A 27147-nucleotide genomic window follows, 5' to 3' on the forward strand; every position below is an offset into this window, starting at 1 on the left:
CTCTCAACTTCCTGGTATGGAGGTCTGGGTTAAACCTTGATAGTCTCGCCACTCACAAGAAAAACAAAAAGGCCCCTCATAGTGTAGCAAGTCTTAAAAAAACGTTTATTAGGCAAATAAAGAGAGCAGCCTAAATTTAGGTAGCCAGGTTTCAGCGTTCTACGGTATCAACTCGGCACAATCACGGACAATCGTTGGTTTTGTCACATATACCCTGCATAGACAAAGGACGGGGTCACCTCAGTGCTGCTGTCCAAAGGTGTCTCCGTGCCCCTACCAGAATGTAGGCACTCAAATACAGGAGGTGTATTAGTGGCCAGATCACCAGGTGAAAACAGAAGGGAAAAAAGCCATTAGTCAGGAATGAAGTGTGTGATGCAACCATAGCAAAAAAAAGATTTCCTTTAACTTGTCAGAGAAGTCATGTAAGAGTGAAGTTATTACTAATAATAATTACTTAGTAGCAAGTTGTGTAAAAAGACTTCACAAAGGTCTGACATACTTTGAAGACTTGGTTAGAGTTATATATGTAATTTCTAGAACACACACATTCTTTAGTTTGTTCCTGAATACTATGCACTTTATAAAGATCACAATCTCTTAAGGTAGCTTGTACATCGATCAATCTGAGTGAACTTTAAAACCACAGGCAACTGCCATCCAATAGCTACAAACTGAAAGCAGAATAGAATTAGCATTGTGGACTCAATCACAGGTATGAGAAACCATGCTAGCAACCGATAAGCAGTCAATGGCTGCCAGTCGCTCATCTGTTTACGCTCACTCCATCTGCTCCCAAAATGTAATGGTTAATCCAGCAGTTATATTGGGCAGTTTTCAAGAGCTAGGAACACAATTCATAGTGATTTCTTTATTATTCCTCAATTCCTGATCACTTCCTTGACATTTATAGATGATCTCTGTGATTCATTTAAAGTGACTGTAAAGTCTCAGTTTTTTTTTTTTTTAAACAACAAACCTGGTATACTTACCTTCTCTGTACAGTTGGTTTTGCACAGGGCAGCCTGGATTCTCCTCTTCTCGGGTCCCTCTTTGCTGCTCTTAGCCCCTCCCTCCTGTCAAGTGCCCCCACAGCAAGCAGCAGCTTTGTGTCTCCATTCAGACACAGAGCTGCAGTTTGGCCCCACCCCCCTCTCTCTCCTGATTGGCTAACTGACTTTGATTAACAGCGGCGGGAGCCAATGGCACCACAGCTGTGTCTCAGCCAATCAGGAGGGACAGTCTCAGATGGCCAAGAGACTCGTGGACATCGCTGGACAGAGATGGGGTTCAGGTAAGTATTAGGGGGTGCTGGGGAGGCTGCTGCACACTGAAGGATTTTTATTTTAATGCACAGAATACATTAACCACTTAAGCTCGGAAGATTTTACCCCCTTCCTGACCAGGGTTTTTTTTGCGATTTTTTACTGCGTGACTTTAACGGACAATTGCGCGGTCATGCGACGCTGTACCTAAACGAATTTCACGTCCTTTTTTTCCCACAAACAGAGCTTTCTTTTGGTGGTATTTGATCACCTGTGCGATTTTTTGATCATGCGCGATAAACAAAAAAAAGAGCGTAATTTTTGCAAAAATAACAATATTTTTCACTTTTTTTTATATGAAATTCCCCCCCCCAAAAAAATGTAAAAATCAAAATTTTTTAACATTTTCGGCCAAATTGTTTTACGCTACATATTTTTGGTAAAAAAAAAAAAAAATCGCAAAAAGCGTATTTTGATTGGTTTGCGCAAAAGTTATCGCGTTTACTAACAAAGGGAAAGATTTTTGTCATTTTTGGTGTTTTTTTTTTAACGAGTAATGGCGGCGATCTGCGATTTTTTTGCGGTACTGCGACATTGCGGCGGACAGATCGGACCCTAGACTGACATTTTTGACACTTTTGGGGGTACCAGTGACATTACTGCAGTAATCAGTGCTATATATATGCACTGTTACTGCAAAAATTACACTGGCAGGGAAGGGGTTAACTATATTGGACAGGGAGGGGTTAAGTGTGTCCTAGGGGCGTGATTCGAACTGTGCAGGGACAGGTCTCCTAGTGTAAAAACAAAGATCAACGGTTCTACATAGTAGAACCGTCTGATCTTCATTTTTACACAGGGGAGAATGACAGGCGGCTTGTTTACATAAGCCGCTCTGTCTTTCTCCCGCTGTACCGGCGATCGTAGTGTGACCGGCGGACATCGGGTCCGCCAGTCACAATCCCGCACTCCTCCGTGAACGAGCCGAGGCGGGCTCTAAAAGGAGTGACAGGCGAGTGACGTTAATTAACATCACTCTGCCTGGCCGGGGCTGACCGCCGCAGTAAATTTACTTGCGGCATTCGGCAAGTAGTTAAGATTAAAAAAAACCAAGCTGGTCCAAAGGAACTATTTACTTTACTAATAGTTGCGGTGCCTGTGTGCGCTGTATGTAGCCTCAGCTATATCCAGTATACAGCGCTGTGTTCCGGCAGTGGGACTAACCTTTCCTACTCCTGGAACAAAATCAAAGTTGGGCTGAGCTCTGCTCAGCTTTTCACAGGGAGTTTTGTAGTCCATGACTGAACACAAAGCTTCATATAATTGATCTAGCGGACTGATGATGCCATGAACTCCACCTCAGCCAGAGGAAGCTCTGTATTCATTAATATAATACAAAGCTCCCTGTAAAAGGATGAGTGTGCTCAACTAGATGACTCAATTTTGCTCCGGGAGTTAAGCGGGAAGTTCTAATCCTGCTGCCAGAAGGTGACGCTGTATACTGTATGTAGCCAATGCTATTTACAGTTCATACAATGCTGACAGCCCCTACATTTATTAGCGAAGGAAATAGTTTGTTTGGCCCAGCTTGGTCCAAATAAAAAGTTTTAAGTTCAAGAGTTTGTAAACCTAAACATCTCATATTGCTGATATGTGCCTGCTGTACTTGCATTAAGAAGTCTCCTGTTCTCTTTGTATTGCTTCCTTTGTGTTCCTGCCAGTCCCTCAACTTTTTTTTAAAAAAACGGACTACACTAGTAAGGAGAACACACCAAGGTCAGGTCTCTAGCTATGCTGGGAACTCAACCTGTTCTCCTCCAATGATCAGCCTTGCCCTTCCTTACGCACCCCTTGCACAGCCATAACTAGGAAGATTAGTGTACTGCCATTTCTCCTCCCCCAGCTCCCATGCAAATGTGAACAGAGATAAAATTATTAATTATAAAAAAGGGGGGAAAAGGGTATTTATACATTTTTTTTATCTCTATACACAAATGTTTTGCCTTCCATTTCCATTTAAAACTGAATGGGTTGTTTTACATGGTGATTGTTTACAAACACTTTAAACGAAACATGAAGATCAACTTAAAAGGCGGAGATTCAACTGCTCTTGGAATACACTAATCAGTGGCAGCAGCCACTGTTCAACGCAGGTTATCCCAACATTCCCATTCAACAGAAGTTGATCGCTAGATTGCAAATAGAGGATGCAATCTCTATCGGTTTGACAAAGGAGTGCATGCTCCGAATTGCGTCACCACACTGCCGCTGCGTTCAGTGCTGGCTCCAGAGAGCAGAAGCCATCTTTTCCACATTTCGGTCTCTTGCTGTGGGACAGTGCAGACCCCAGGGAGCATGCTAGTGATGGGCAGATGCGATTCTTACAGTTCAGCATACTTAGGATGAGCCCTATATTCATGTGAATCCTGTAAGTCTTAATAATATTTTTGCATTTAATAAAACGTATGGTATGGCACTTAGAGGCCCTTCATTTTTCTTCTTATAGTTACGGATTGTTAGATTGACTTTTGGTGAGCGGGAATGGCCATAGTTGGATTTAAATTTCTTGAACCGTCCAAATTTCAATCCATCTACAGGCCGCTTTAGGGTAACATGTAACATGGTACAAATGGGAGCAACCCAGAATCAGCCCACCCCCCCCCCCCCCATGAAAGCATGTGGGGGTGCTTTTGCCTGCATTATCAGCTGTCACTTTCAAAATCTGCGCAAATGTGCAAGGCTCTGTCTGTACAGCTACGTCTTCATTCACAGAGTTCTGTGAATTAATTAATTCAAGGTCCCATCTTTCACCACAGCAGACAAATCTGTAGTTCTCACCTTACTTGTAAGTCCATTGACACTTGCTCAAGCTCCCCAACTAAAAGTCCTCTGGACGGTCATAGAGCAAGGAGGAGGACGTAACTGCAAGAGCCTGTGCATTGCACTCGTGATCCACTGGTCACAGATGCAGAGCTTTGCAGTCTACTGTGCAAAACAATAGTAAATACGTACAGTCCAAAGACATGCTGGTAGGTTAATTGGATCCTGTATACAAAAAAAAAAAATGGCCCTACTATGTATGTATTAATGTGAGTTAGGGACCTTAGGTTGTAAGCTCCTTGAGGGCAGGGACTGATGTGAATGTGCAATGTATATGTAAAGCGTTGCATAAATTGACAGCGCTATATAAGAACCTGAAATAAATAAATACAATATATTTTCAGAAGAGAAAAAAAATGTGAATGTATCATTTTGATGTAAAGGGTGGACTTAGCCTTAAGATGCCAAGCATGCACACTCTGAGTGCTTACCTAACCTCATCAGATTTAAAAGGAAAAAAAAATATTATGTTGCAATGCTGTGGAGAGGTTTAGGCTTGAGTGACCTGCCTTGGATGAGTTAGGGTTGGAGGGATAGGATTGAGTTGGCCATACACAGAGTGAATTCAAGCCATGGGTGGCCCTGTCAGTACCTTCCCACCAGACATTCTTTGATCCAAAAACCGAAGCCAGGCAAATTGTCGGACAGTGTCTGAATCCAATTAGATGCAGTCACTGTTCAGGTATTCTAACAGCTGCTGGCGCCAGCTGTCAGAATACATTTGTCGGAAGGAGAGTTTCATTCGTCCACAACGTTTAGCGTGGATGGAAGAATCAATAGAGTTCTCTCATTCAGCCCCATGTATGGCCAGATTTAAGAGAGGAAAGGGGCTAGGGTTAGATGTTAAAAGAAGGAGTCAAGGGACCAGGTCATTTAATGCAACAATCCCAGAAATATGTGCGTGTGTAGAGAACCCTAAGGAGATGCAGCTCCTTCATTAGGAGGCATTGTGAGAATGTCAGGGACAGCCAAGAATTTAGTTACAATGCAATTCAAAAGCTTGGACAAGCAGTTAGGGGTTGTGTAACAAAACCAACTATGGATCAGACCATATTGGGATAATTAGATGGTAGAATTTTATTGGTCATGGATGGGAAAACCACCGGCACCCACCTTTTCTGTCACGGTGAGCTTCCTCCAACTGCTGTTCCATTTTGGCAATTTGCTGACTAAGAAGCTCTTTCTCTGAGTCGTTCTTTAGCTTCTGCTCCTTCATCTGTTCCTGACATTGCTGGTACTGAATCTTGCGAATCTTGCGTTCCTTCTCCTCTCGCTCCCTCACCTCCTCACACAGCCACTGCAGCTTGGTCTGATGGGAAACGTAGAACGAGTGACACACTTCTCAATAACACATGCAAGGTTTGATAATGATGAGGTTAGCTGATGTTATTTTGGTTAGTTTTTGCTTTTCCTGGTTAATCTCTTCCCTCTTGTCAAGATGCGAATGACATTTAAAAAAAAAAAAAATTATATATTTTAGACCCAGTCCCATAATCATGGTGTCTCTGTGCATCCCTATGCAACAGATCATGGCTGGTGGGAGGGGCTGGCAGGGTGCTGTACAGAGTTTTACAGCACCCTGCTTTAGTACTCCTTTCAAAAGTCCTAAGCCCTAATGCAAGCAGTGGGCTAAGGTTAAAAATGTACTAATGCGCTGTCAATAACCCGAGGGTTAAAACTATGATCCGGGGGGAGGGGTGATGTAGGGTGGGCGATGGTACAGCTCCCATAGGTCCTGAGTAACCTATGTGTAGACTGAGAAGAAAGACAGAGGGTGTTCATGAATGGGATAAAGACACGTCAGTGGTAAGGAGAAGTAAGAACACCCGAACCTCTCCATACCACTGATGTGCCTTTATTCCATTCATGCAATGAGAGCATTTTATACTATTTTATTGCTATTCTTCATTAAACAGTTTACATTTAGGTGGGTGCACCCCCTCTATCCCTTTTCTCTTTTCTACCTCTTGGGAAGAGCTATGCTTGATGGAGGAGTGTCAGTCTGAAGGAGCGGGCACTCCTAGGCTTTGTGGTAGTATTGTCAGCATGCCATGCTCACTCCTGCACTGGGACTACACGGTGCAACGCCAAAGCTCTGCCTGGGCTATAGAGTCAACCTGTGGCTTTACAGGTGTACACGTCCCCTGCCCTTTTCCTGAAGTGTATGAATGACCGTGACATCTGACTGGGATAATGCTGTCACTGCATCAGAGAGCCGCGATTTAAACCATGCCCTTACCAGGAGTGCCCCATCAATCTCAGAGATATTGCATCCAAATGACGATTGATAAGAATTTAGGGTATACCTTCACATATACATCAACTTCAAATTTGACATCAGGTCCACCTTAAAGCTGATGTCTGGGCTTACCCTATCCCCCTCTAACTGATTGCTGCCAAAAAAAAAAAAAAAAAAACACAAAACTTAAAGGCGCTTTACTTTTCAACTCGCTAACAGCTGCAGCAGCCCCCAGTCCTCTCTCCTACTTTATTTACAAAAGACAGGGTCCTTCTTTTTATGTCTACTTCACTGCCTGTGTAATGTGGACACTTTGTGTTCACTGTCCAGCAGCAGGGTCCTTTTTATATCCAGGAAGGAGAAGAGTCTGCTGCGGTGATCGAAGGGAACCGTTAGGGATGGCCTAGTATCAGGGCATCTGCAGTGCTGGGTTAGCAGCCACTCACACACAGAAATGGTGCTGGTGAGGGACCTAGATGGCAGATTACCACAGGTATAAGCGCTTGATTCCCCAATAAACACGGTCAGGGGTGGGGGAATACCTTCCACTAGGCCATTTTGAATTCTGCCAGCAGGGGGCTCAGGGAGCATTCCCGACCGGCAGAATCCAATGGTTACCGCTAGTGACTATAGCCGCTGGCAGTAACTATGTAGAAAAATCAAACATGCTGGTTGTACCCAAGTTGACTGATCGATCAACTTAGGCACATTCAGCCTGCCCATACATGGACCGAAGTTTGGCCTGTCCCTGCAGAAACGGCCGACTTTTGATCCATGTATGGCCGGCTTAAGGGTCTGACTTTCTTTTTCTTCCCCCATTGCAGACTCACTCATCCTGCTTTATTTCTCCACAATTTTAAATGATTTAGCAATCCAGCAGCAACAACCAGACTCTGCCATAATAGTTGCAACAGGTAAGAAGTGCCAGCTGCATAAATTTCACTGCCTGAGCCCCAGTGGGCAGATAAATCAACCTAAGGGCAGATAGAAATTCTAGGAACAACTGAGCTTTCAATACAGAAAGTGATCTTTGGGTTCAGCTCAGGCTTGCCTGGCTTCGTCCGTCTCCCAGTACCTGATATACGACTCCAGTTAAAGGCAGCATATTACTGGCAGCAGTTCTTGCTCCTCTGCGTACATCTGCCTGGATTTCCCATCAATTGTAAAAGAATTAAGACAAAAAAAAAAAAAATGTTTTTTCACTGCCAGGGACAAGTGCGCTGCAATCCAGGAGCCTGAAAAGTGGCACTCTTCCACCACTACAGCCTGCAGGTGTCCTTGGGCCTAACTCTGGGGAATCATGCACATCTGTGCTCCTGGCCGCATCTGACTTAGGCTGTGCTAACTGGTCAGGAAAGGCTGCCAAGCTTAAAGTGGAACCCCAACAAATGTAAAAAAAACGTATTTATGAACTCTTCAAAATCATGTGTATTCTTGAAAAGAAAATGGAATAGCCTTTATTTTTAATAGAAGGGTTAGAACCTGTTTTAGGATTGTAGGAACGGGTGAAGAAAAGTGTAACTGGCAGGGGGTTTAACCATAGCAGAGGGTACAAGAGAAGCAAATATAGGGAGAGTAGCTGGCAGAGTGTACAAGAGGAGGGAAGAGTAGCTGGCACAGAGTATAGGAGAACTAGGAAGAATAGCTGGCAGAGAACACAGAAGTAGCCACTAGAAAGAGGAGTAATTGGCACTGGATACAAAAGGAGCAGGTAGAGGGAAGAGTAAGGCTACATTCACACCTGAGCGTAGCGTTTTCTCGCGGTTTTTACAGCGATTTTACCGCAATTTTTACCGTGATTTACAGGCGTTTTTTGTGCAGGCGTTTTTAGATTGAATAGAGACCAATGGAAAACGGCTGTAATCTGCCCAAAAAGAAGCTCATGTACTTTTTTGAGCGTTGGGCGTTTTGCTCCCAGCGTCAAAACGCTCAGATGTGAACAGGGGCCATTGAAATGAATAGGATTTGCCTTGTGTACCGATTTAGTATTAGAAAAATCAGAAACAAAAGACTGCGCACTTCCGGTTCCGGCGCCGAATGCTGTGAACGCATCCCTCCTCGGCTCCCGCGGTCGGACCACAAAACCAGCATATAAAACCCCCGCATCGCCTCGGACGGGTAGTCCGCTACTTCCCCGACCTCCGGGCACTATATCGGCTCCTATAAATCCATATAATGGACAAATTCCTGGAGAAAGGCGGCCCGCGCGCTCCGCCGGGTCCGCCGCAAATCGAGGCCCCGGCTTCGGCCTGTACCGCCGGAGCGGCGGATGCCGCTCAGATGGACACCCTTGTCCCTCAGGCTTCCCCAGTGCCTTCTCTGGGGGACCCCCAGTCGGACCGCATAGCCCAAACGGTGGTGGCTCTCCTATCCCCCACCATATCCGCAGCAGTGCAGTCCGCAGTAGCAGAAGGCATGCAGGAGATCAAGCACAAGCTTACAGAGCATTCCCACAGGCTACAGGAAGTGGAATCCCGGGTAGCCAGTATGGAAGAGGAGTTATACAGCTCTCACAGCTTTGAGGAGACTCAGGACAAGACTAACCGTTTTATATTACAAAAATTGGAGGACTTGGAAAATCGAGCGCGCAGGAGTAACCTCAGGTTCATAGGGATACCGGAATCAGTGCCACCATCTGCCATTCCTGACCTGTGCTCTAAGAGAATTCCAGAGGCACTGGGCCTACAAGGTACCTGCGTTGTTGAACGAGCCCACCGCATGGGGATTCATTCCTCTGAGAGATCGACACCGCGACCGATTATCGCCAAATATCTGAACTACGCCGATAAGTCAGCGATTCTTCAAAAGTTCAGACAGGCCAAGTCTCTCCAGATCGATGGTACTAAAATACTGATCTTTGCGGACTACTCGGTCGAAGTGGCCAGAAAGAGGAAAGCTTTCCAGACGGTGTGCGCCAAGCTGCATCAAGCCCAGATCAAATTTACGCTGGCATACCCAGCCATCCTTCGACTGCGATCGCCTTCAGGCGAACAACTGGCTTTTCAAGACCCATCGGAAGCGGTTTCTTTCATCAGCTCTCTCAACAAAGATGGTTCTAGTAACATGGACGCCAGGCCTCCCCCGGTCCAGCGCTCCCTGATCCCGAGAAGTCCTCGCAAGGAGTCACCCAAAAGACAGAAGTATTCCGAAGCGGCCAGCGGTCGCTCTCACCATCATCGCTGAACTACCACAGCCATGGATCACTCCACTCTCCTCTTACCGAGGTGCTGCGTTGAACAGTGAAGTATTCCTCTCTACGTACTTTTTGAGTTAGCACTTTGGTCTACCTATGAGGCAAGGCCTCAGACAAGTAACTAGAGCACTATTGCACTATTAGGAAATTTTTTCTTCTTTCAATAGTTTTGTGACCGCTGGTTATGTTTAATGTTTTACAGTTCGGTTCGCATTATGTTTCATGTGTATTCCGGCGCTGACAATGCTGGCACTGTGGAGGACTTGGATAAATCTGTCCTAGACCCTCGATAACCTCTCGCTTCCTGGCGCCCTCGGGGCGAGGCGGGCCGAGGTGTTTATAGACCTGTTTTGGGTCTGTACCAAGGACCTTGCCGTCTACCACAGTTGCAGCATCCGGAAAAAAGTGAAGTTCACGATGTTTTCCCCTACTTTCATTGCATGGTTTGTTGCATTGGTCTTTCCACTCTCCATCCTGGCTTATCCCCCCCCCACGTTTCTAACTAACTCCAAGGTTGGAGCCGGCTCAATCAGGCTCCTAGTAACATACACGTTCCTGCCACTGATAGCGCCCACGTACTTGACACTACTTATGTTTCCTGCCCCTCAGTATGTCTTGCTTATACCTCTTGCACCACACCTAGATCACCTGGACCCTCCATGAAAGTCATTTCATGGAATGTCAGGGGTTTACGTTCCCCCTTTAAACGGATGAAGGTCCTTAGACACCTCAAACGACTTAAGGCTGATATTGCACTGATTCAGGAATCCCACCTGCCCCTAGCAGATTTCCCCCGTATGAAAAAACTGTGGGTGGGCACGGTATACGGTTCGGCGGCGGTGGGCAGAAAAGCGGGCGTTCTGATTTTAATTCATAAAAATTTATCATGCGAACTTCTGTCCCTAGTTACGGATGATAGCGGTCGCTATGTCTCGGCGCACTTGAAACTGAACAACAGGGAAATTCTGCTGACCAACGTTTATGCCCCCAATGTACCCGATCAACCATTTTTTAGGGCCCTATCAAACCATCTGCTTAAATTTCCCCACGTCCCCCACCTGATTGGCGGCGATTTTAACTTGATCATGGACCCTACCATAGATAGATCCACGGTGAAGTCTAAGTCCCATCGCGCCAATGTCCCAACCCTGAACCCGTTAGCAAGTATCGTGGACTCCCTCCATCTGACGGATGTGTGGCGACTCCATCACCCCACTGACAGAGAGTACACATTCTACTCCCATCCCCATAATGTATTCACTAGAATAGATTATTTTTTCTCCTCTACTTCTGCCGCGCATAGGATCGAAGACCCTGAAATCCATGACATTGTCATCTCTGACCACGCCCCTATTTCCATTACGCTAGATCCCCCGGATAAAAACGCAGACTCCCACTTGTGGAGATTTCCAAGCTATTTACACAACAACTCAGACTTCCGGGCCTTCCTGGCCCGGGCCTGGGAGGAATACTCGGCAGACAATGTATCCCACATCTCTCAGCCGATTCTGTTTTGGGAGGCTGGCAAAGCCTTCCTTCGAGGACGAATCATCTCCTACGCTTCTGCCTATAGGAAGAATGCCTCGGCGAGTTTTATCCGGGCGAGTGAGCGCCTTCGTTTGGCCCAAACTACATTGCTGTCTTCTGACTCCCCCCTTCACAGACAGGCGTGGGTCCTTGCGAAACAAGCCTTTGATTCCTGGGCTGATAAATTGGAATCTACTAAGAGAGCACACTTCACGGCCACTATGCATAAGTTTGGGAACAAGGCGGGCAAACTACTAGCGCGGCTCTGCAGGGCCCCTTACAAACCCACACATATAGCTTCTCTTCGGCGCCCCTCGGGCAGGGTGGAGTCCACTCCCGCGGGAGTGCAGTCCATCATGCGCGACTTTTATAAATCTCTCTATTCTCCTGACCCTTATGATGCCACTCAGGCAGACTTTTTTCTTAACAGCGTAGTACTACCCAAGATATCCCCGACCCAGTTGGAGGCCTTAAACGCCCCGGTGACACTCTCAGAGGTACAAGACACTATAAAACATCTTGCCCCTAACAAAGCCCCCGGCCCAGACGGCTTTACGGGAGAATTCTATAAGAGTGCTCTAGAGACGTTGGGACCTACCCTGCTGGAGGTCTACTCAGCCGTTTGGTCCGGAGGCTCCTATCCCCCCACAGGTAATCAGGCCATTATAAAGCTCTTGGCAAAAAAAGGTAAAGATCCCTTAGAACCTGGCTCATATAGGCCGATTTCACTTTTAAATTTGGATGTCAAAATCCTATCGAAAATACTTGCGTCCAGGCTTGCCCTGATTATGCCCTCATTGATTCACCCGGCGCAATCGGGTTTTACCAAGGGCAGATCAGCTGCATCTAACATACGTAAGGTCCTTCTGGCCCTGGACCATGCTAGGGTGTACTCGGAGAAAGATCTGGCGATCATCACCTTGGACGCGGAGAAGGCCTTTGACAACGTGAATTTCGCATGGCTGTCTGAGGTTCTGTCCTCTTTTGGCTTCTCGGGACCTTTCACGCACGTTGTCAAGGCGATGTACACCTCCCCCGCGGCCAGGCTTTGGGTGGCCGGTTCTCTCACCGACGAGTTTAGACTCTTCAAGGGGACGAGGCAGGGATGCCCCCTGTCCCCACTACTCTTTAATTTGGCTCTAGAACCTCTTTCCAGATACCTGTTGGAGGCCGCGCCACTTCACGGTATCCTGATAGGTGACCATGAACTTCGTGTATCTCTTTTCGCGGATGATGTTCTAATCTTCACTCAAAACCCCTCCTCAGACATGCACACCATTATCTCCACATTTGATAGGTTCAAACTCTGCTCTGGCCTACGGATTAATTATGCGAAGAGCGAAATACTCCCCTTAGGTACCAGATACAAACCAACTTGGGCCTCCTCTGCCCCCTTCACCCTGGCCACCTCACACATTACATACTTGGGTATCAAGATAGGCAAAATCCCGTCTTCAATATACTCCTTAAACTACCCTCCGCTGTTTCAGAAGCTCAAACAGGAATTGGATAGTTGGATGGATCTGCCTCTCTCGCTCCTGGGTAGATGTCATTTAGTCAAAATGGTCAGCTTCGCCCGACTTTTGTATCCATTGCAAACGATCCCTCTGTTAATCAAACACACAGACACCAAACTTATTAATAAGGCCATCTCCAGGTTTGTCTGGCGGGGCAAGCGACCACGCATCTCTTTCAGTAAAATCTGTCTTCCCAGGGGCGAGGGGGGTGCTAGCCTGCCTGACGTTAGAATGTACAACCTATCATGCCTTCTTAGGATATCCTTAGATTGGCTCTCTCAGTCTTCCTGCTATTCAAACTACGACCTGGAAACGCAAATGTCTGCTCCCTACTCGCTGGCGGCGTTACTACACGCCAAATGGAAAAGTATGCCACCCAGGCTTCAACACAATGTTCTTCTGAGAGACACGGTGATTGCCTGGAGAGAGACTAGAAAGCGTTTGAAGCTTCCACTTTCCATATCCAAATACCTCCCCATTAGGGGAAACCCTGCCTTCCTCCCGGGACTACATTCACGTAATTTTGACATTTGGCAGCGCAAAGGCCTCAAATACTTTTCGGATCTCTGTGACCCCGTTTCAGGAAAACCAAGGTCTGTGAGGGATATCCGGGAATCCTACCAGCTACCGGCCTCGCATACCTTCTCGGTTATACAATGCCTCAGTTTTCTTCACTCAACTAACAGAGGCCCACACAAAGGCTTTCTTGATCCTCTATTGGACCCTTTACTGGCGGCGGGGAAGTATTGCATCTCAGATATATACAAACCTTTCCAAAAGCTCTCCTCTTTCCACCATGCCAGTTCCTCGGCGGCCAACTGGGCAAAAGACTTTCCTATTGAGGACATAGTTGCCAAACTCTTTCAGGGATACAACAGAACTTTGCGCATAACCCCTAGTGAAACATGGAGAGAAACGCAGCTGAAAATTTTACATAGGGCTTATATACCATTCACTTGTAACAAAGACGATCCTTCTACCAGCCTCTGTCCTTACTGCAAGGTCGTCAGGCCGAACCTACTCCATAGGTTCTGGTCGTGCTCGTTCATATCCACGTTCTGGGACCAAGTACTTTTACTCATTAAAAGGATCACCCTTCTTCATTTGCCTAAGGATCCCCTTCTGCTAATCTTTGGACATTGGGACAAACAGCTCCAGATTTGGTCCAGCCGCCCGCCACCATACCCTCGGGTATGGACTCTAACGTGTTTGCTGATAGCCCGCAGGGTAGTACTGGCAAACTGGATAACGACAGTAGTTCCTTCAGTCTCGCAGGTCCATAAGGAGTTGCTAACCCTTATGACCAAGGATCGACTTAATACGGACTTTCATCTTCCATCATCCGCTAACCGTTACTATCTCACTTGGCAGGACTTTATGGATTCACTACCCCAGGATGTCACTACCTCTCTGCAAGAAGATACGTTCTCATACCATCTCCCTGGGTAAGACTCGGGTGCAATGGTTCTGGAGTTAGCCCCCCCCCCCCCCCTTCTCTTTCAGAGTCTACCCTTATTCACTGCTCTTCGTTCCTCCATTTCCCCCCCCCCCCCTCTATGTTAGTTTAGTCAGTTATGATAAATGCGCGAGATCCATCCAACTAGGTTTCTAGTGTATTTGATGATAGAATCTTGTTTCATGCACAATACCCTCACTTTTGGAGTCAGCTGCGAGCTTCTGCTATTGCTCGGCCTCTGTCTCCCATAAAAATGTAAAATGTGTTGGTTAATGTTGTACTTAATTTTCATGTACCGTATCTTTGTTTCAATAAAGTTTATTCAAAAAAAAAAAAAAAAAAAAAAAAAAGACTGCGCACGATCAGAAACCATAAACAAAAAAGCTTTTGTCATACAAGAGTTTTCGTTTGAATTTTCATTAATCAATTCCGATTTGCTGTTAAACATGCGGAAAATCAGACGATCGTTTGCCCAATTTTTTTATAGTGTGTACCCTACTTAACTCACAGTGGATATAAGACTAGCTAGCAAAGGGTAGGAGAGGAATAAATATAGGTAGTGTAGCTGGCAGAGGGTACAAGAGGAAATTTAGATAGAGGGAAACGTAGCTGACGGAGGGTACAGAAGGAGCGGATAGAGGGAAGAGTAACTCTGGCAGAGGGTTTAAGAGGAGCGGATAGAGGGAAGAGTAACTCTGGAAGGGTTTAAGAGGAGCAGATAGAGGGAAGAGTAGCCGGCAGAGGGTTTAAGACAAGCGGATAGAGGGAAGACTAGCTGGCAGAGGGTTTAAGAGGAGCGGATAGAGGGAAGAGTAGCTGGCAGAGGGTTTAAGAGGAGCGGATAGAGGGAAGAGTAGCTGGCAGAGGGTTTAAGAGGAGCGGATAGAGAGTAGAGTAGCTGGCAGAGGGTTTAAGAGGAGCGGATAATGTGAAGAGTAGCTGGCAGAGGGTATAAGAGAAGCATATAAAAAGAAGAGTAGCTGGCAGAAGGTACAGGAGGAGAGAACAGAGGGAAGAGTAGAGGATAAAAAGAGTAGCTGGCAAAGGGTACAAGAGGAGCGGCCAGAGGGATAAGTAGCTGGCAGAGGGAATAAGAGGAGAGGGTAAAGGGGAAAATTGGCTGCAAGAGGGAACAGGAGGAGCCACCAGAGTGAAAATTAGCTGGCAGCGTACAGGAGGAGCAAACCGAGGGAAGAGTAGCTGGCAAAGGGTACAGAAGGAGCGGGTAAAGGGAGAGAGACAGCAAAGGTTAATACAGGCTGAAAAAACGAGAGAAGGAGTGTGCAGAATATTTGTGTGAGCTCCTCCAGCTGCTGCTGTCTGTGTGGGCTCTCCTGCACACAGCTGCTCACTCCAGGCGCTCACATCTTAGAGCGGGGACATCTCCCCATCACATGCCGGGGCCCAGAGAGACTTTTATAACAAGGGAGGAAGCATTCCAGAGCAGCTGAGCAGGCCTCCCACTGCCAGAATTCTCAGACCTCCTATATATTCCTATACTATAGAGGAAGGAAAGGTGACAAGCAGTCACAGTAGTCTTACCTTGGTCTCTGCCAGCCAGTAGTGGGGATCATTCCTCAGGTGACTTCCCACGGACACAGCCTTTTACAAGATGACAAAATTTGTTTCAGAATACTGGAATCAGTACTTTACTATTCATTCTCTGGTTATTACTCACATTACACATTTTTTGACTGACCCTAACAGAGTGGAATATAAGGAAAGAGGTTACTGAGGTGTTTGGGGGAACTTATGAGAGGGTAAGGTTAGGTAGACATGTTGGAGGTCGGTGAGTATGAGAAGCAGGTTGGATGCCTTCTGTGAGATAATGAGGATGTGAGGGGATGTAAGCACAAGGGGGTGAGGTGTGAGCAGTGGATTGCTATCGGTATAAAAAACACAATCAAAAGAAAGTTACTATGGGGAGCCGGTGATGTCAGAAGGACAGTTTAGTGGGAATTAGGCTATCGCAAAACATTGGAGATCAGTGAGCATTAGTATAGTAGGGTGGGAGTTATTGGCCATAAAAAGTAGAAAAATACAAGGACTGAGGTTCACAAAGGTAGATGAAGGCTGGTAATTGGGCAGGGCAGTAATACAGGAGGCCTGGTAGAGGATGCTAGGGCAGGGCAGTAATAGAAGAGGACCGAGGGTAATTGGCTAGGCACAGCAGTAAAATATCAGGACTGCCAGGGCAGTAATACGGGAGGTCTGAGAGAAGTTGCTGGGGCAGGGCAGTAATACAGGAGGGACTGAGGGTAGTTGGCTAGGTAAACCAGAAAGGTAATAGGACAGGTGCTGCAACAGGTTAATAATACAGGCAGGCTGTGGGCAAGTTGTGAGGTGCAACACTAAGGCCCCTTGCACAAGGGGCCGGCTCTGTTGGGAGTCCACCTGTTCAGCAGGGAATCTGTCTGCTGATCCCAGCTGAGCAGGCAGATGGCTGGTCCATATCTGCTCCACTTATGCAGAGCGGACACAGACACCGCCCACTCTCCTCTATGGGCAGGTGGATGTAAACCGACCGCCTGTCTGTATACACATGACTGCAATCCGATCCACCAGATGAACGGGGAACATCTATTGGTCTGTTTTTAGCAGAAAGGATCGGATGTTGGCGTCCATTGACATCCGCCAGCGTCCATTGACAACCCCCGCTCCATAGAGGAGACTGGAGGGTCCGATCAGGTCTGAAAATAGGTGGTAAAAACTGAAAGGCGGTCCCGATCAGTCCGCTAGTGTAAAAGGGGCAAGATGCAAGGAATGGGTTTAGGACAAGGGGATGAAGGACATGAATACAAGACAACACAAGTTCTGTAGGACACTGGTAGGCAGTGGAGGTCAGAATGGGGAATTACCTGGAATCTATCCATGGGATTTCTGGACAGAAGCTGACAAGCCAAATTGATTTCGGCCTCTAGATTACCCAAGATGGTTTCCTGTTCCGTCTCCAGAAATTCTAGCTTCTCCCCCAGATTCTGGTTGTTCTCTTCGAGCTTCCTCGTGTTCTGTCCTACAGTGCTCAACTGCTGAGCCTGTGGAGGCAAAGACCACAGTGTACAGATTACAGTGACAAAGAAAAGGACACTACATCAGTATCACCCATCTTCATACAGACTGCATGTAGCTTCAACATTAGGCATCACAGACAAGCCAAACCCTACATAAGGTAACATATGACTAAAACATTAATATTCCCCAATGTTAATTTGGAAAGGCTTGGAGTGCTCTTGACACACCGCCGTGGCATCATAACCCTGCAAAATTGTCAGTCTACTAATTGTCAATAATAAAAATCTATTGAGAGTGCCAAACAAAAAACAGAGTTCAATGGCTTTTGGTACTGGTGTTCATGAAAGCGGAACTTTACCCATAACAACCTGATAAAAAATAATGTTCTTTAGCATTCCACATTAATAATTATGCTACCAAAATTAATGTGTGCTGTAAATTGCCCCAGCATTGCTCTGGTTTCTTCTTGCTGGAGGCTGCCATTTTACTGAAGCCCAGAGTCCCTGAACAGCAGTAAATCTTTAAGCTGTCAGCAGATTGGCCCCTACAAATTCAGCAGAATGCCTAAAAATAGAGAGCAACTGAGCATGTGCAGAGCAGGGTGAGACAGTGTACTACTGGATTTTAAACAGCACTGATACTTATTTATTAATGTTTTACATAGCTATACCTGCAAAAGGGGCCAGCCTGAAGTGATCCATCAGGACTTAAAGTAATATTAGTGCCGGTTCACACTGAAGCGGCATGACTTCGGGGGCGACCTGTGAAGTCACGTGAACCGCGACTTTGGCGCGACTTGCGCAGACTTCATAAAATGAATGTCTATGCAAGTCGCCCCAAAGGAGTACAGGAACCTTTTTCTAAGTCGGAGCGACTTGTTTCGCTCCTATTAGAACAGTTCCTGTACCACACAATGGACCGCGACGGTGCGCGACTTGTCAGGCTGACCAAGTCGCCTGACAAGTCGTACTAGTGTGAACCGGCACTTAGACCCCGTTCACACTGGGGCGACTTGTCAGGCGACCTAGTCGCCTGACAAGTCGCCGTGGGTCGCCTGCCATAGAGTAGCACAGGACCCGTTCTAATAGGAGCAACACAAGTCGCTCCGACTTAGAAAAAGGGTCCTGTACTACTTTGGGGCGACCTGGAGCGACCTGCATTGACTTCAATGATATGAAGTCCGTGCATGCCGCTCCGAGGTCTCGCACCGCGACTTCACAGGTCGCCCCGGGAAGTCGGGTTGCCTGTATGTGAACCGGCTCTTGGAGCCGGATCACATTAGAGCGATCCGACTTGCCGGGCGACCTCACAGGTCGCGGTGCGCAGCTCGCACCGCGACCTCGGAGCGGCCGGCACGGACTTCATAACATTGAAGTCAATGCAGGTCGCTCCGGGTCGCCCCAAAGAAGCTCCGGACCCTTTTTCTAAGTCGGAGCGACTTGTGTCGCTCCTATTAGAACGGGTCCACAGCTTCTCTATGGCAGGCGACCTACGGCAGGTCGCCCCAGTGTGAACCGGCTCTTAAAGTCTTGTTTTTTTTTTGTTTAAAAATAACAAACATGTTATACTTAAGTTCACTGACACTTCCTCCAGCTTCCTAACAGAAAGCCTGTACAGAAGTACGGCAAGAAAGTTGGAGTGAGTGTCTTCAGGAGACTGACATTGCACCCGCAATCCACTGATCGCAGGTGCAATGCTCTGAAGGCTCCTGCGAAAAAAAAAATAAATGCAGAATTTTTTTTTATCTTCAAAAATGTGCTTTTTTTTTTTTTTAAAGTGTCACTAAACCCACAACAGTAAAATCAGTCTGTATATGCAGTAAAGCATGCTTGTTATACTCACTGGTCAAACTTAAGGGGTTAATCCTCTGCGCTGTGTAAAAAAGGCTGTTTCATCCTGTTTGCTCTTATCATCCCCTCCCCTTCTTTTACCTCCCGATCCATCTCCTGATAGAACAGAGCCTTGGGAGCACTCTGCCCATGCTCAGTTTAATGTGTATTGCCAGAGGTTTATTTTTTTGGGAGGGTGCAGGTGACCAGCACATGGCCAATCAGCACTGTCAAGATAGAAAGTCAGGGGTCATGCAGCCTCATAAGACAGTCAGGGGAGAATAAAAACTCCTCTTACAAGCTTTAACCAGTGCTCAGCAGGACACAGATAGAAGTCACAAGACTACTATATACTGCTGATGAGAAAAGGTATTTAGCAGTTTATATTTACTAAAATAATTGCATTTCCTTGTACTGTGGGAGATCAGATATCGTAAATGCAGGCTCCTGGGTCTAGTAACACTTTAAGCAACAATCATCAGATGCTATTGGATTCCCCTTCCACAATCTCAGGAATATTACTAGAGTCAAACATCTGATTCCAGGAGAGGGTATGCCAAAATTATTCCACTTTTGTATCATCCTGATTGGACTACTACAATGCCTTCTACTTTGATCTCACTGAGGAAAACTGACATTGTTTACAGCTATTACAGAATGCAGCATCCGGGCTACTGTCTTCATCACTCTAGTTTTACACCTTTTAAGGCTAGCACACACTATAAGAAAATCGTACATTTTCGGCCAAAGAATTTTTGTACGATTTTCGTATAGTGTGTACACAACTTTCGACAGCCGATTCTAAATTTCCGTATGCGAATTCTTGAAGGGACAGACTCTTTTCTCGATTTTCGTTTAATGTGTATACCGTTTTTTCATGATTTTTGTACAAGAAAAATCAGAAAAGAAAGATTGTGTATGATCAGAAACAAACAAACAAAAAAAGCTTTTGTTGTACGAGAATTTTTATACAAATTGTCGTTCATTGGTTCCGATTTGCTGTGAAACCAGGAAAATCAGACGATCGTTCGCCCAATTTTCTTATAGTGTGTACCCCACTTTACACTGGCTTCCAAATAAATAGATGATTCAGCTCACCCATACTCCCCCCAATGCTTCTCAGAGAGAGGAAAGTTACTTGTGCCCACAGCGGACTTAAAATCATTTGGAGCCCATGCATTCCATCATGCACAATATGGAACTCACTGCCATCAACTGTCTAGGAAGCATGCTCTCTGGATGTTTTTAAAAGCAGGCTCAAGACACATCTATTCACCAATACTTAATCAATCACCTGACAAATCATTTTCTTCAAGAGATCCCAGCACCAATCTGATTAGCGATTTGAGTGCCCAGTGAGATATTATTATTAAAACGTTAAACCCCTGAGGCCCACATGAGGTCCATAAAACACAGTTTAACATGTCCACAGAGCAGGTGTAGGTATAAAGGTATAAGTATATGTATAGTACCACAGAGCAGCATAGATGGGTATAGGTTTATATACTGTATAACAACACACAGCAGTATACAGTATAAAGGTATAACACCATCGATACCATATTACAGTATACAGAGGTTTAGGGATTACCAATAAACACATCATACAGAGGTGGCAGCACTAGGTTGCAAATAAGAGTATTTAGCTGCAGGATTACAATGCTGTCAGTTTTTTTAATAGCATCTACAGCCATCCTATGAGTATGGCTGCACTCCGGGCACTCTGCTCTCGCCATCCTGTGAATATGGCTGCAGTCTGCTCTCGCCATCCTGTGAATATGGCTGCAGTCTGCTCTCGCCATCCTGTGAATATGGTTGCAGTCTGCTCTCGCCATCCTGTGAATATGGCTGCAGTCTGCTCTCGTCATCCTGTGAATATGGCTGCAGTCTGCTCTCGCCATCCTGTGAATATGGTTGCAGTCTGCTCTCGCCATCCTGTGAATATGGTTGCAGTCTGCTCTCGCCATCCTGTTAATATGGTTGCAGTCTGCTCTCGCCATCCTGTGAATATGGCTGCAGCCCGCTCTCGCCATCCTGTGAATATGGTTGCAGTCTGCTCTCGCCATCCTGTGAATATGGCTGCAGTCTGCTCTCGCCATCCTGTGAATATGGCTGCAGTCTGCTCTCGCCATCCTGTGAATATGGCTGCAGTCTGCTCTCGCCATCCTGTGAATATGGCTGCAGCCCGCTCTCGCCATCCTGTGAATATGGTTGCAGTCTGCTCTCGCCATCCTGTGAATATGGTTGCAGTCTGCTCTCGCCATCCTGTGAATATGGCTGCAGTCTGCTCTCGCCATCCTGTGAATATGGCTGCAGTCTGCTCTCGCCATCCTGTGAATATGGCTGCAGTCTGCTCTCGCCATCCTGTGAATATGGCTGCAGCCCGCTCTCGCCATCCTGTGAATATGGTTGCAGTCTGCTCTCGCCATCCTGTGAATATGGTTGCAGTCTGCTCTCGCCATCCTGTGAATATGGCTGCAGTCTGCTCTCGCCATCCTGTGAATATGGCTGCAGTCTGCTCTCGCCATCCTGTGAATATGGTTGCAGTCTGCTCTCGCCATCCTGTGAATATGGCTGCAGTCTGCTCTCGCCATCCTGTGAATATGGTTGCAGTCTGCTCTCGCCATCCTGTGAATAAGGCTGCAGTCTGCTCTCGCAAATCCTGTGAATATGGCTGCAGTCTGCTCTCCCCATCCTATGAATATGGCTGCACCCTGGGCACTCTGCTGTCCCCATCCTATGAGTATGGCTGCATTCCGGGCACTCTGCTCTCCCCATCCTATGAATATGGCTGCACCCTGGGCACTCTGCTGTCCCCATCCTATGAGTATGGCTGCACTCCGGGCACTCTGCTCTCCCCATCCTATGAGTATGGCTGCACTCCGGGGCACTTTGCTCTCCCCATCCTAGGAGTATGGCTGCACTCCGAACACTCTACTCTCCCCATACTATGGCTACACTCTGCACTCAAGGCACTCTGCTTGCCATCCTATCCACCCCTCTATCCCGATATAGCTCCTCAGTCAGAAGCCGGCTATCACATGAGAAGAAAATTAGCAGCGTCTGTAGGGGAAGCTCCCGCTGATAAGGACAATGGAAACAGATATTGCTGGTCATGTGGAGCCTATATGCACTGATCCACTGACACATCAAAGCAACCATTTACTGCCTTCCACATGTTTCATATGTGTGATGTGTCAGTGGGATTCCTGGGGTGACATGTGCTGAGCCCACACTCCTGCACTGTCACAACCACTCACAATGTCTCATCACAAGCACACTCTGCACAATACTATCTCGATACAGCACATGCAGACTCGCAGAACACGTGGCTACTCTAGAACAGACTTTAACGGGACTGAGACTAAGAGAATAGTCTCTCTTCCCTCCATGACTGCAAGTATTCAGTGAGACTGAAGCTCCCCCAGCTGACTGACTGGAGAAGTACACCTCTGCTGAGTAACTCCACAAAACAAAAGCAAAAAATCTCCAAAAAAAAGTCATGCTGGCCATATGCAGTTTTTGGTTATGTCCAGTTTAACTCGTAGCAACCAACCAGGTTTCACATTTTACTGTCTGGGAAAATTAAACCAAGAATTTGATTGGTCACCATGAACACGTTCACCTTTTGTGAAGCGTTAAAGCCCAACAAGCAGACCTCAAAATCTTTTGAGGTGCTGTCAGCAGTTGAGAAATGTAATCATATCCTGTAAAGAAAATCTGACCTCATGTACTAATGGCAAAAATCTTTTTTTTTCTTTTTTAATGTTTATTAACCCTTTCGCTGCCAGGTCCGTACATCATACAGACCTAACAGCAGGAGTTGTTACACACATTCAGTTGTGTGTAAATCTGACAAGCAGACTCCTGTCGGTCAGATGGAAGAATTTGTGCAGCTGTGTTGCCAACCGATTACTTCCACCCCCCCCCCCCCCCGGTTATGGTCGCGCCCCCATGTATCCTGGGGACCCTTGTCCATCTGTGGGCCCGGGACCAACATAGCGGGTGCCACTAGGTAGAGGGGAGAGATGTTGCTGACCCGGAAAGGGACATGGTTGACATCACTTCTGGGTCAGCCTCTGGAATGCAGCACAGAGGCGACATAGGGTTAGACCCTGGACCTTAGGTTTTATCAAACAATTGGGTAATTTATTATGTTTGTGTGCCCTAAAATTAACTTAAGTGTATTTTTTACTGAAAAGTTTGCGTTTCCTAGACCTTTGCGGTAATATCGTGTGACAAAAATTAGAACTACCACTATTTTATTCTCTAGGGTGTCTGCTTTCAGAAAAAAATATGTTTTGGGGTTTTATGTAATCTTCAGCCCCGGTTCACACTTATGTGAGTGCGGGAAGGCTGCGAATTCGCAGCCTGTTCCCGCATTGCACACGCACCCCCGGCAGTTCACACTGCCATATGCGATACGCTGGGGGTGTCAATGTAATCTTAACGACACCCCCAGTTTGATCGCATATCGCAGTGCGATCGTGCAGTTCGCACAGGATCGGATCGCAAAAGTGTGAACCGCTGTGCGATCCGATCCTGAGGCTTCCAAAAAGGGTCCCTGTGCGTGTTTGCTGCGGCTGCGGTGCGAATTTAGCCATACAAAGTGTATGGCTAAACTCGCACCGCACAGCCGATCGCATGTAATGAAGGAGCAGTGCGCTCCGACATTACATGCGAACCCGGCACTCGCACAAGTGTGAACCGGGGCTCAGGGGCTAAAATTATTTTTTAAGCATGTATGTAAAAAATGCGAAAACGACTCTGGCAGCGGAAAGGTAAAGGGATGCAGCACTGCAGATAATCTCTAATATGGGTTGGCTACCCATCGTTCACAATTATCTATCAGTTGATCTTGGGCCTGCAGACTGCCAGCTCCCGTACCTGCCCACTCCCTCTGTAACTTCAGATCAGAGTGGCACTGCAAAGCTGAGGGAAGCCAATTTTGTTATGCTACTCTGGCCCCTGCACCCATCTCTAGATCATACCAGGCAATTGCATATGGCATTACATACAAGCGCTACGACAAAACAGCTGGCTATGTTCTGCCCCATTTCCCTGCACCGTTCAGCATATGGGGGAGGGGAGGGAAAAAGAAAAGAATGTCTGACGAGGGTCAAGGCACTAAGGGATATGATGGTGGCACTGGGGTGGACATAATGTTGGCACTGGGGGTTTTTACTACTAACGATGACCAACACTATAATGAGCAACAGTAAAATTAACATACTGTATTGAGGGGGGAGGCTCACTGATCATGAACGTAAGGAAAGCGCAGCTTAACCACTTCTGGGACCGTAAGGTTTTACCCCCTTAAAGAACCAGGCCATTTTAGATTTACGGCACTGCCTTACTTTAACTGACAACTGCGCGGGCGTGCGACGCTGTACCCAAATAAAATCGATGTCCTTTTTTCCCCACCAATAAAGCTCTTTTGGCGGTATTTGATCACCTGTGCGATTTTTATTTTCTGCGCTATAAGCAAAAAAAAAAGAGTGGCAATTCTAAAAAAAAAAAAAAAAAAAAACACAATAATTTTTCTTTCTGCTATAGAAAATTCCCAATAAAAAATAAAATTTTTTCATCATTTTAGGCCAATTTGTATTCTGCTACATATTTTTGGAAACAAAAATCCCAATAAGAGTATATTGATTGGTTTGCGCAAAAGTGATCGCATCTACAAACCCGGGGAAAGATTTATGTCATTTTAATTTAATTTTATTTTTTTTACTAGTATTGGCGGCGATCAGCGAATTTTTTGTGGAACTGCGACATTGCGGCGGACAGATCGGACCCCTGACATTTTTGACACTTTTGGGGGGACCAGTGACATTGGTAGTCAGTGCTAAAAATATGCACTGGTACTGTACTAATGACAATAGCAGGGAAGGGGTTAACGCCAGGGGCGAATAAAGGGGTTTAATGTGTCCCTAGGGGGTGCTTTCTAACTGTGGGGGGGGGCTTGCTGCATGAACACATAGACCCGTGTTTCTAAATAACGGCAGACTGACGTTCTGTCTCCACGGGGAGCAATCGTGAGTGTCTTCCCCTGTGGCCAATGCACGCGCTCCCCCACTAGCTGTCCCGTGAAGTGACGTACATGTACGTAGTTTTGCGGGACGGAGCCAACCTGCCGCAGTAAAACTACGGGGGCTGGTCGGCAAATGGTTAAGGAGGAATGGCTCACAATGACAACCAATGCGTGGTTATCTTATTGCCCAATCATTACTGACAACACCCCCCTTAACATGCTAACCTCCTCTGTGATCATTGGTTTCTAAAGTAGATCTCCACCACTCTTGGGTTGCCAACCCCTGATCTATAAACATGGCAGCATACCCCAGCTAATAGACTCCCTCCATTGCTGTGTCCTTCAATGAATGAAAGAGAATGTTGAAAATTGATTGGCTGACTGCAGCACGCAGGCAAAAAAGATCTAACCTTCATCTGTAGACCATCCTAGTCTCCTGCTCTCACCTTCTCCTCTGCATCCTGTGCAGCCAGCTGGTACTTGCACCGCAAGGTGGCGCTTTCCTCTCTACCCCGCAACACTTCCTCTGAAAGTTTGTCGCATTCCACTTTCATCTTCTCCACTCGCTGGCGTTCCGATCTCACCAAAGACTTGCAGTTGATAAGCTCAGCCTAAAAAAAAAAAAAAAAATTCACATATAATGAGGGTCAATTCCAACAGCTATATGTCCAGTGTGAGTAGAGCAGGGCAGATGGTATATCTGGTGTTTGGGACCCTGGCACTGGCAGAGATCCCTCCTTTCCAGCCTGGCTGGTCACAGAGTAAATTTGTGCCAATCTACTCCTGACTTGTGATTTGATCGATAACATTCATATGCAGCAAATGACTGCACAAAGCTTAAATTATGTGGCTGCAGCAAATTGTGGGAACATGCAATTGTCTGCAAACAAAATGCAAGACTACAGGGAGGGTTGGTGCAGCAAAAAAACGCACACCATGTTTGGAAGTGTGGCCTATATCACACCACTTCCTAAAAAACAATCTTTCCTAAACTAAGCTAATCTATTGTAAAACCCATCTCAGGACGTATCCCTCAGCCAAAGACAATGTACACATTTTTTTAAATTGAATAATTACAGTTATTATATAATAGGCAAACAATAATATGAAAAACTTCCAATACAGTTATAAAGATAACTGGATAGGGAGAGAGGAGCACCCGGTGTCTGGAGTGATGACACACTTGAAGGAAGGATTACAATTGATTATTAAAAATAACGATCAATTAATTAGGGATGCCCCGATAGATCGGCCACCGAAAACGATCAGCCGAGAATAGGGTTATCAGCGTTTTGCCAACAGAAAAAAAATAAAAGTTCTGATAATTGCATGCTTCGTCCCATTGACTGCAATACAAAATCGCGTCCCACTGACCTCAATGCAAAATCGTGTCCCATTGATCTCAATGCAAAAACACCCCCTATTAACTTCAGTGCAAAAACGCCAGCCACAATTGAATTCACCATTTTTTTCCTCTTTTGTTCATTGACGGACACAGCTCCTGATTCTTCTTAACCATTGGGTTATATTGCCCCCTACAGGAGTAGGACACTAGGCAGGAAAAAGCTTGACTATGCCTATGGGCAGTCCCAGGGGGTATACACCCACACTCAGCTATAGGCACGGTTTTGTTTTTTTTCTGCCTAGTCAGGAGTAAGGACCTAGTTCTTTGCTGGGATCTCTGGTCCTGGCAATTGTTTTACTGTTAAATGGACTTTTTCTTATTTTTTTTATTTTGTTCTTGTGAGAATCTACTATCAACTGCCGGACTGGGCGACGGACTGGATAATCTAGATTCAGAGGGTCCCCCCCAGTCTGGCCATACTAACGCCAAGGAAGTGGCTCCTTGTCATTTATATCGTCTGATTTATGCCTTTCCCCCTCTCAAACTTCTGCCAAGACTCCTGTGCAGGATCGAGGCAGCAAGGGATTCACCCATTATTTAATTAAATGAAATGATATTATGTCTTTGTCTGGATCAGTGGACAAGTTGTCTTCGGGGGTGTCAGGTACGAATCCAATTGTACAATGCCACAGCCGTGTCCTATGTTAATCACCAAGGGGGGCACAAGAAATCCCGGTGACTCGGGAAGTAGCCGGCATTCTAAGGTGGGCAGAACGCTTCTTTCCAGCCCTCTCTGCCATACACATTCCAGGGATGAAAAATTGGCAGGCGGATTGCCGCAGTCGAAAGC

At 46.3% G+C, this 27147-nt stretch overlaps 1 protein-coding gene across 5 annotated transcripts in view; it reads right to left on the reverse strand.

Moving 5' to 3' along the window:
* The window catches only part of CEP128 (centrosomal protein 128), a 327084-nt gene that overhangs the window by 212746 nt on the left and 87191 nt on the right, over positions 1–27147 (reverse strand). For 3 of the 5 annotated variants that reach the window (XM_082242498.1, XM_082242499.1, XM_082242497.1), the window contains exons 15-18: positions 25399–25563; positions 16936–17112; positions 15620–15679; positions 5259–5454 (exon numbers count right to left, since the gene is read on the reverse strand). In XM_082242498.1, the coding sequence (XP_082098624.1) occupies positions 5259–5454; positions 15620–15679; positions 16936–17112; positions 25399–25563 (598 nt within the window). The remainder of the gene's footprint in view (positions 1–5258; positions 5455–15619; positions 15680–16935; positions 17113–25398; positions 25564–27147) is intronic. The other 2 variants (XR_014224748.1, XM_082242500.1) reach the window with 1 other exon arrangement.

Source organism: Pelophylax lessonae, assembly GCF_965119305.1.
Source record: "Pelophylax lessonae genome assembly, chromosome: 13".
Classification (NCBI taxonomy): Eukaryota; Metazoa; Chordata; class Amphibia; order Anura; family Ranidae; genus Pelophylax; species Pelophylax lessonae.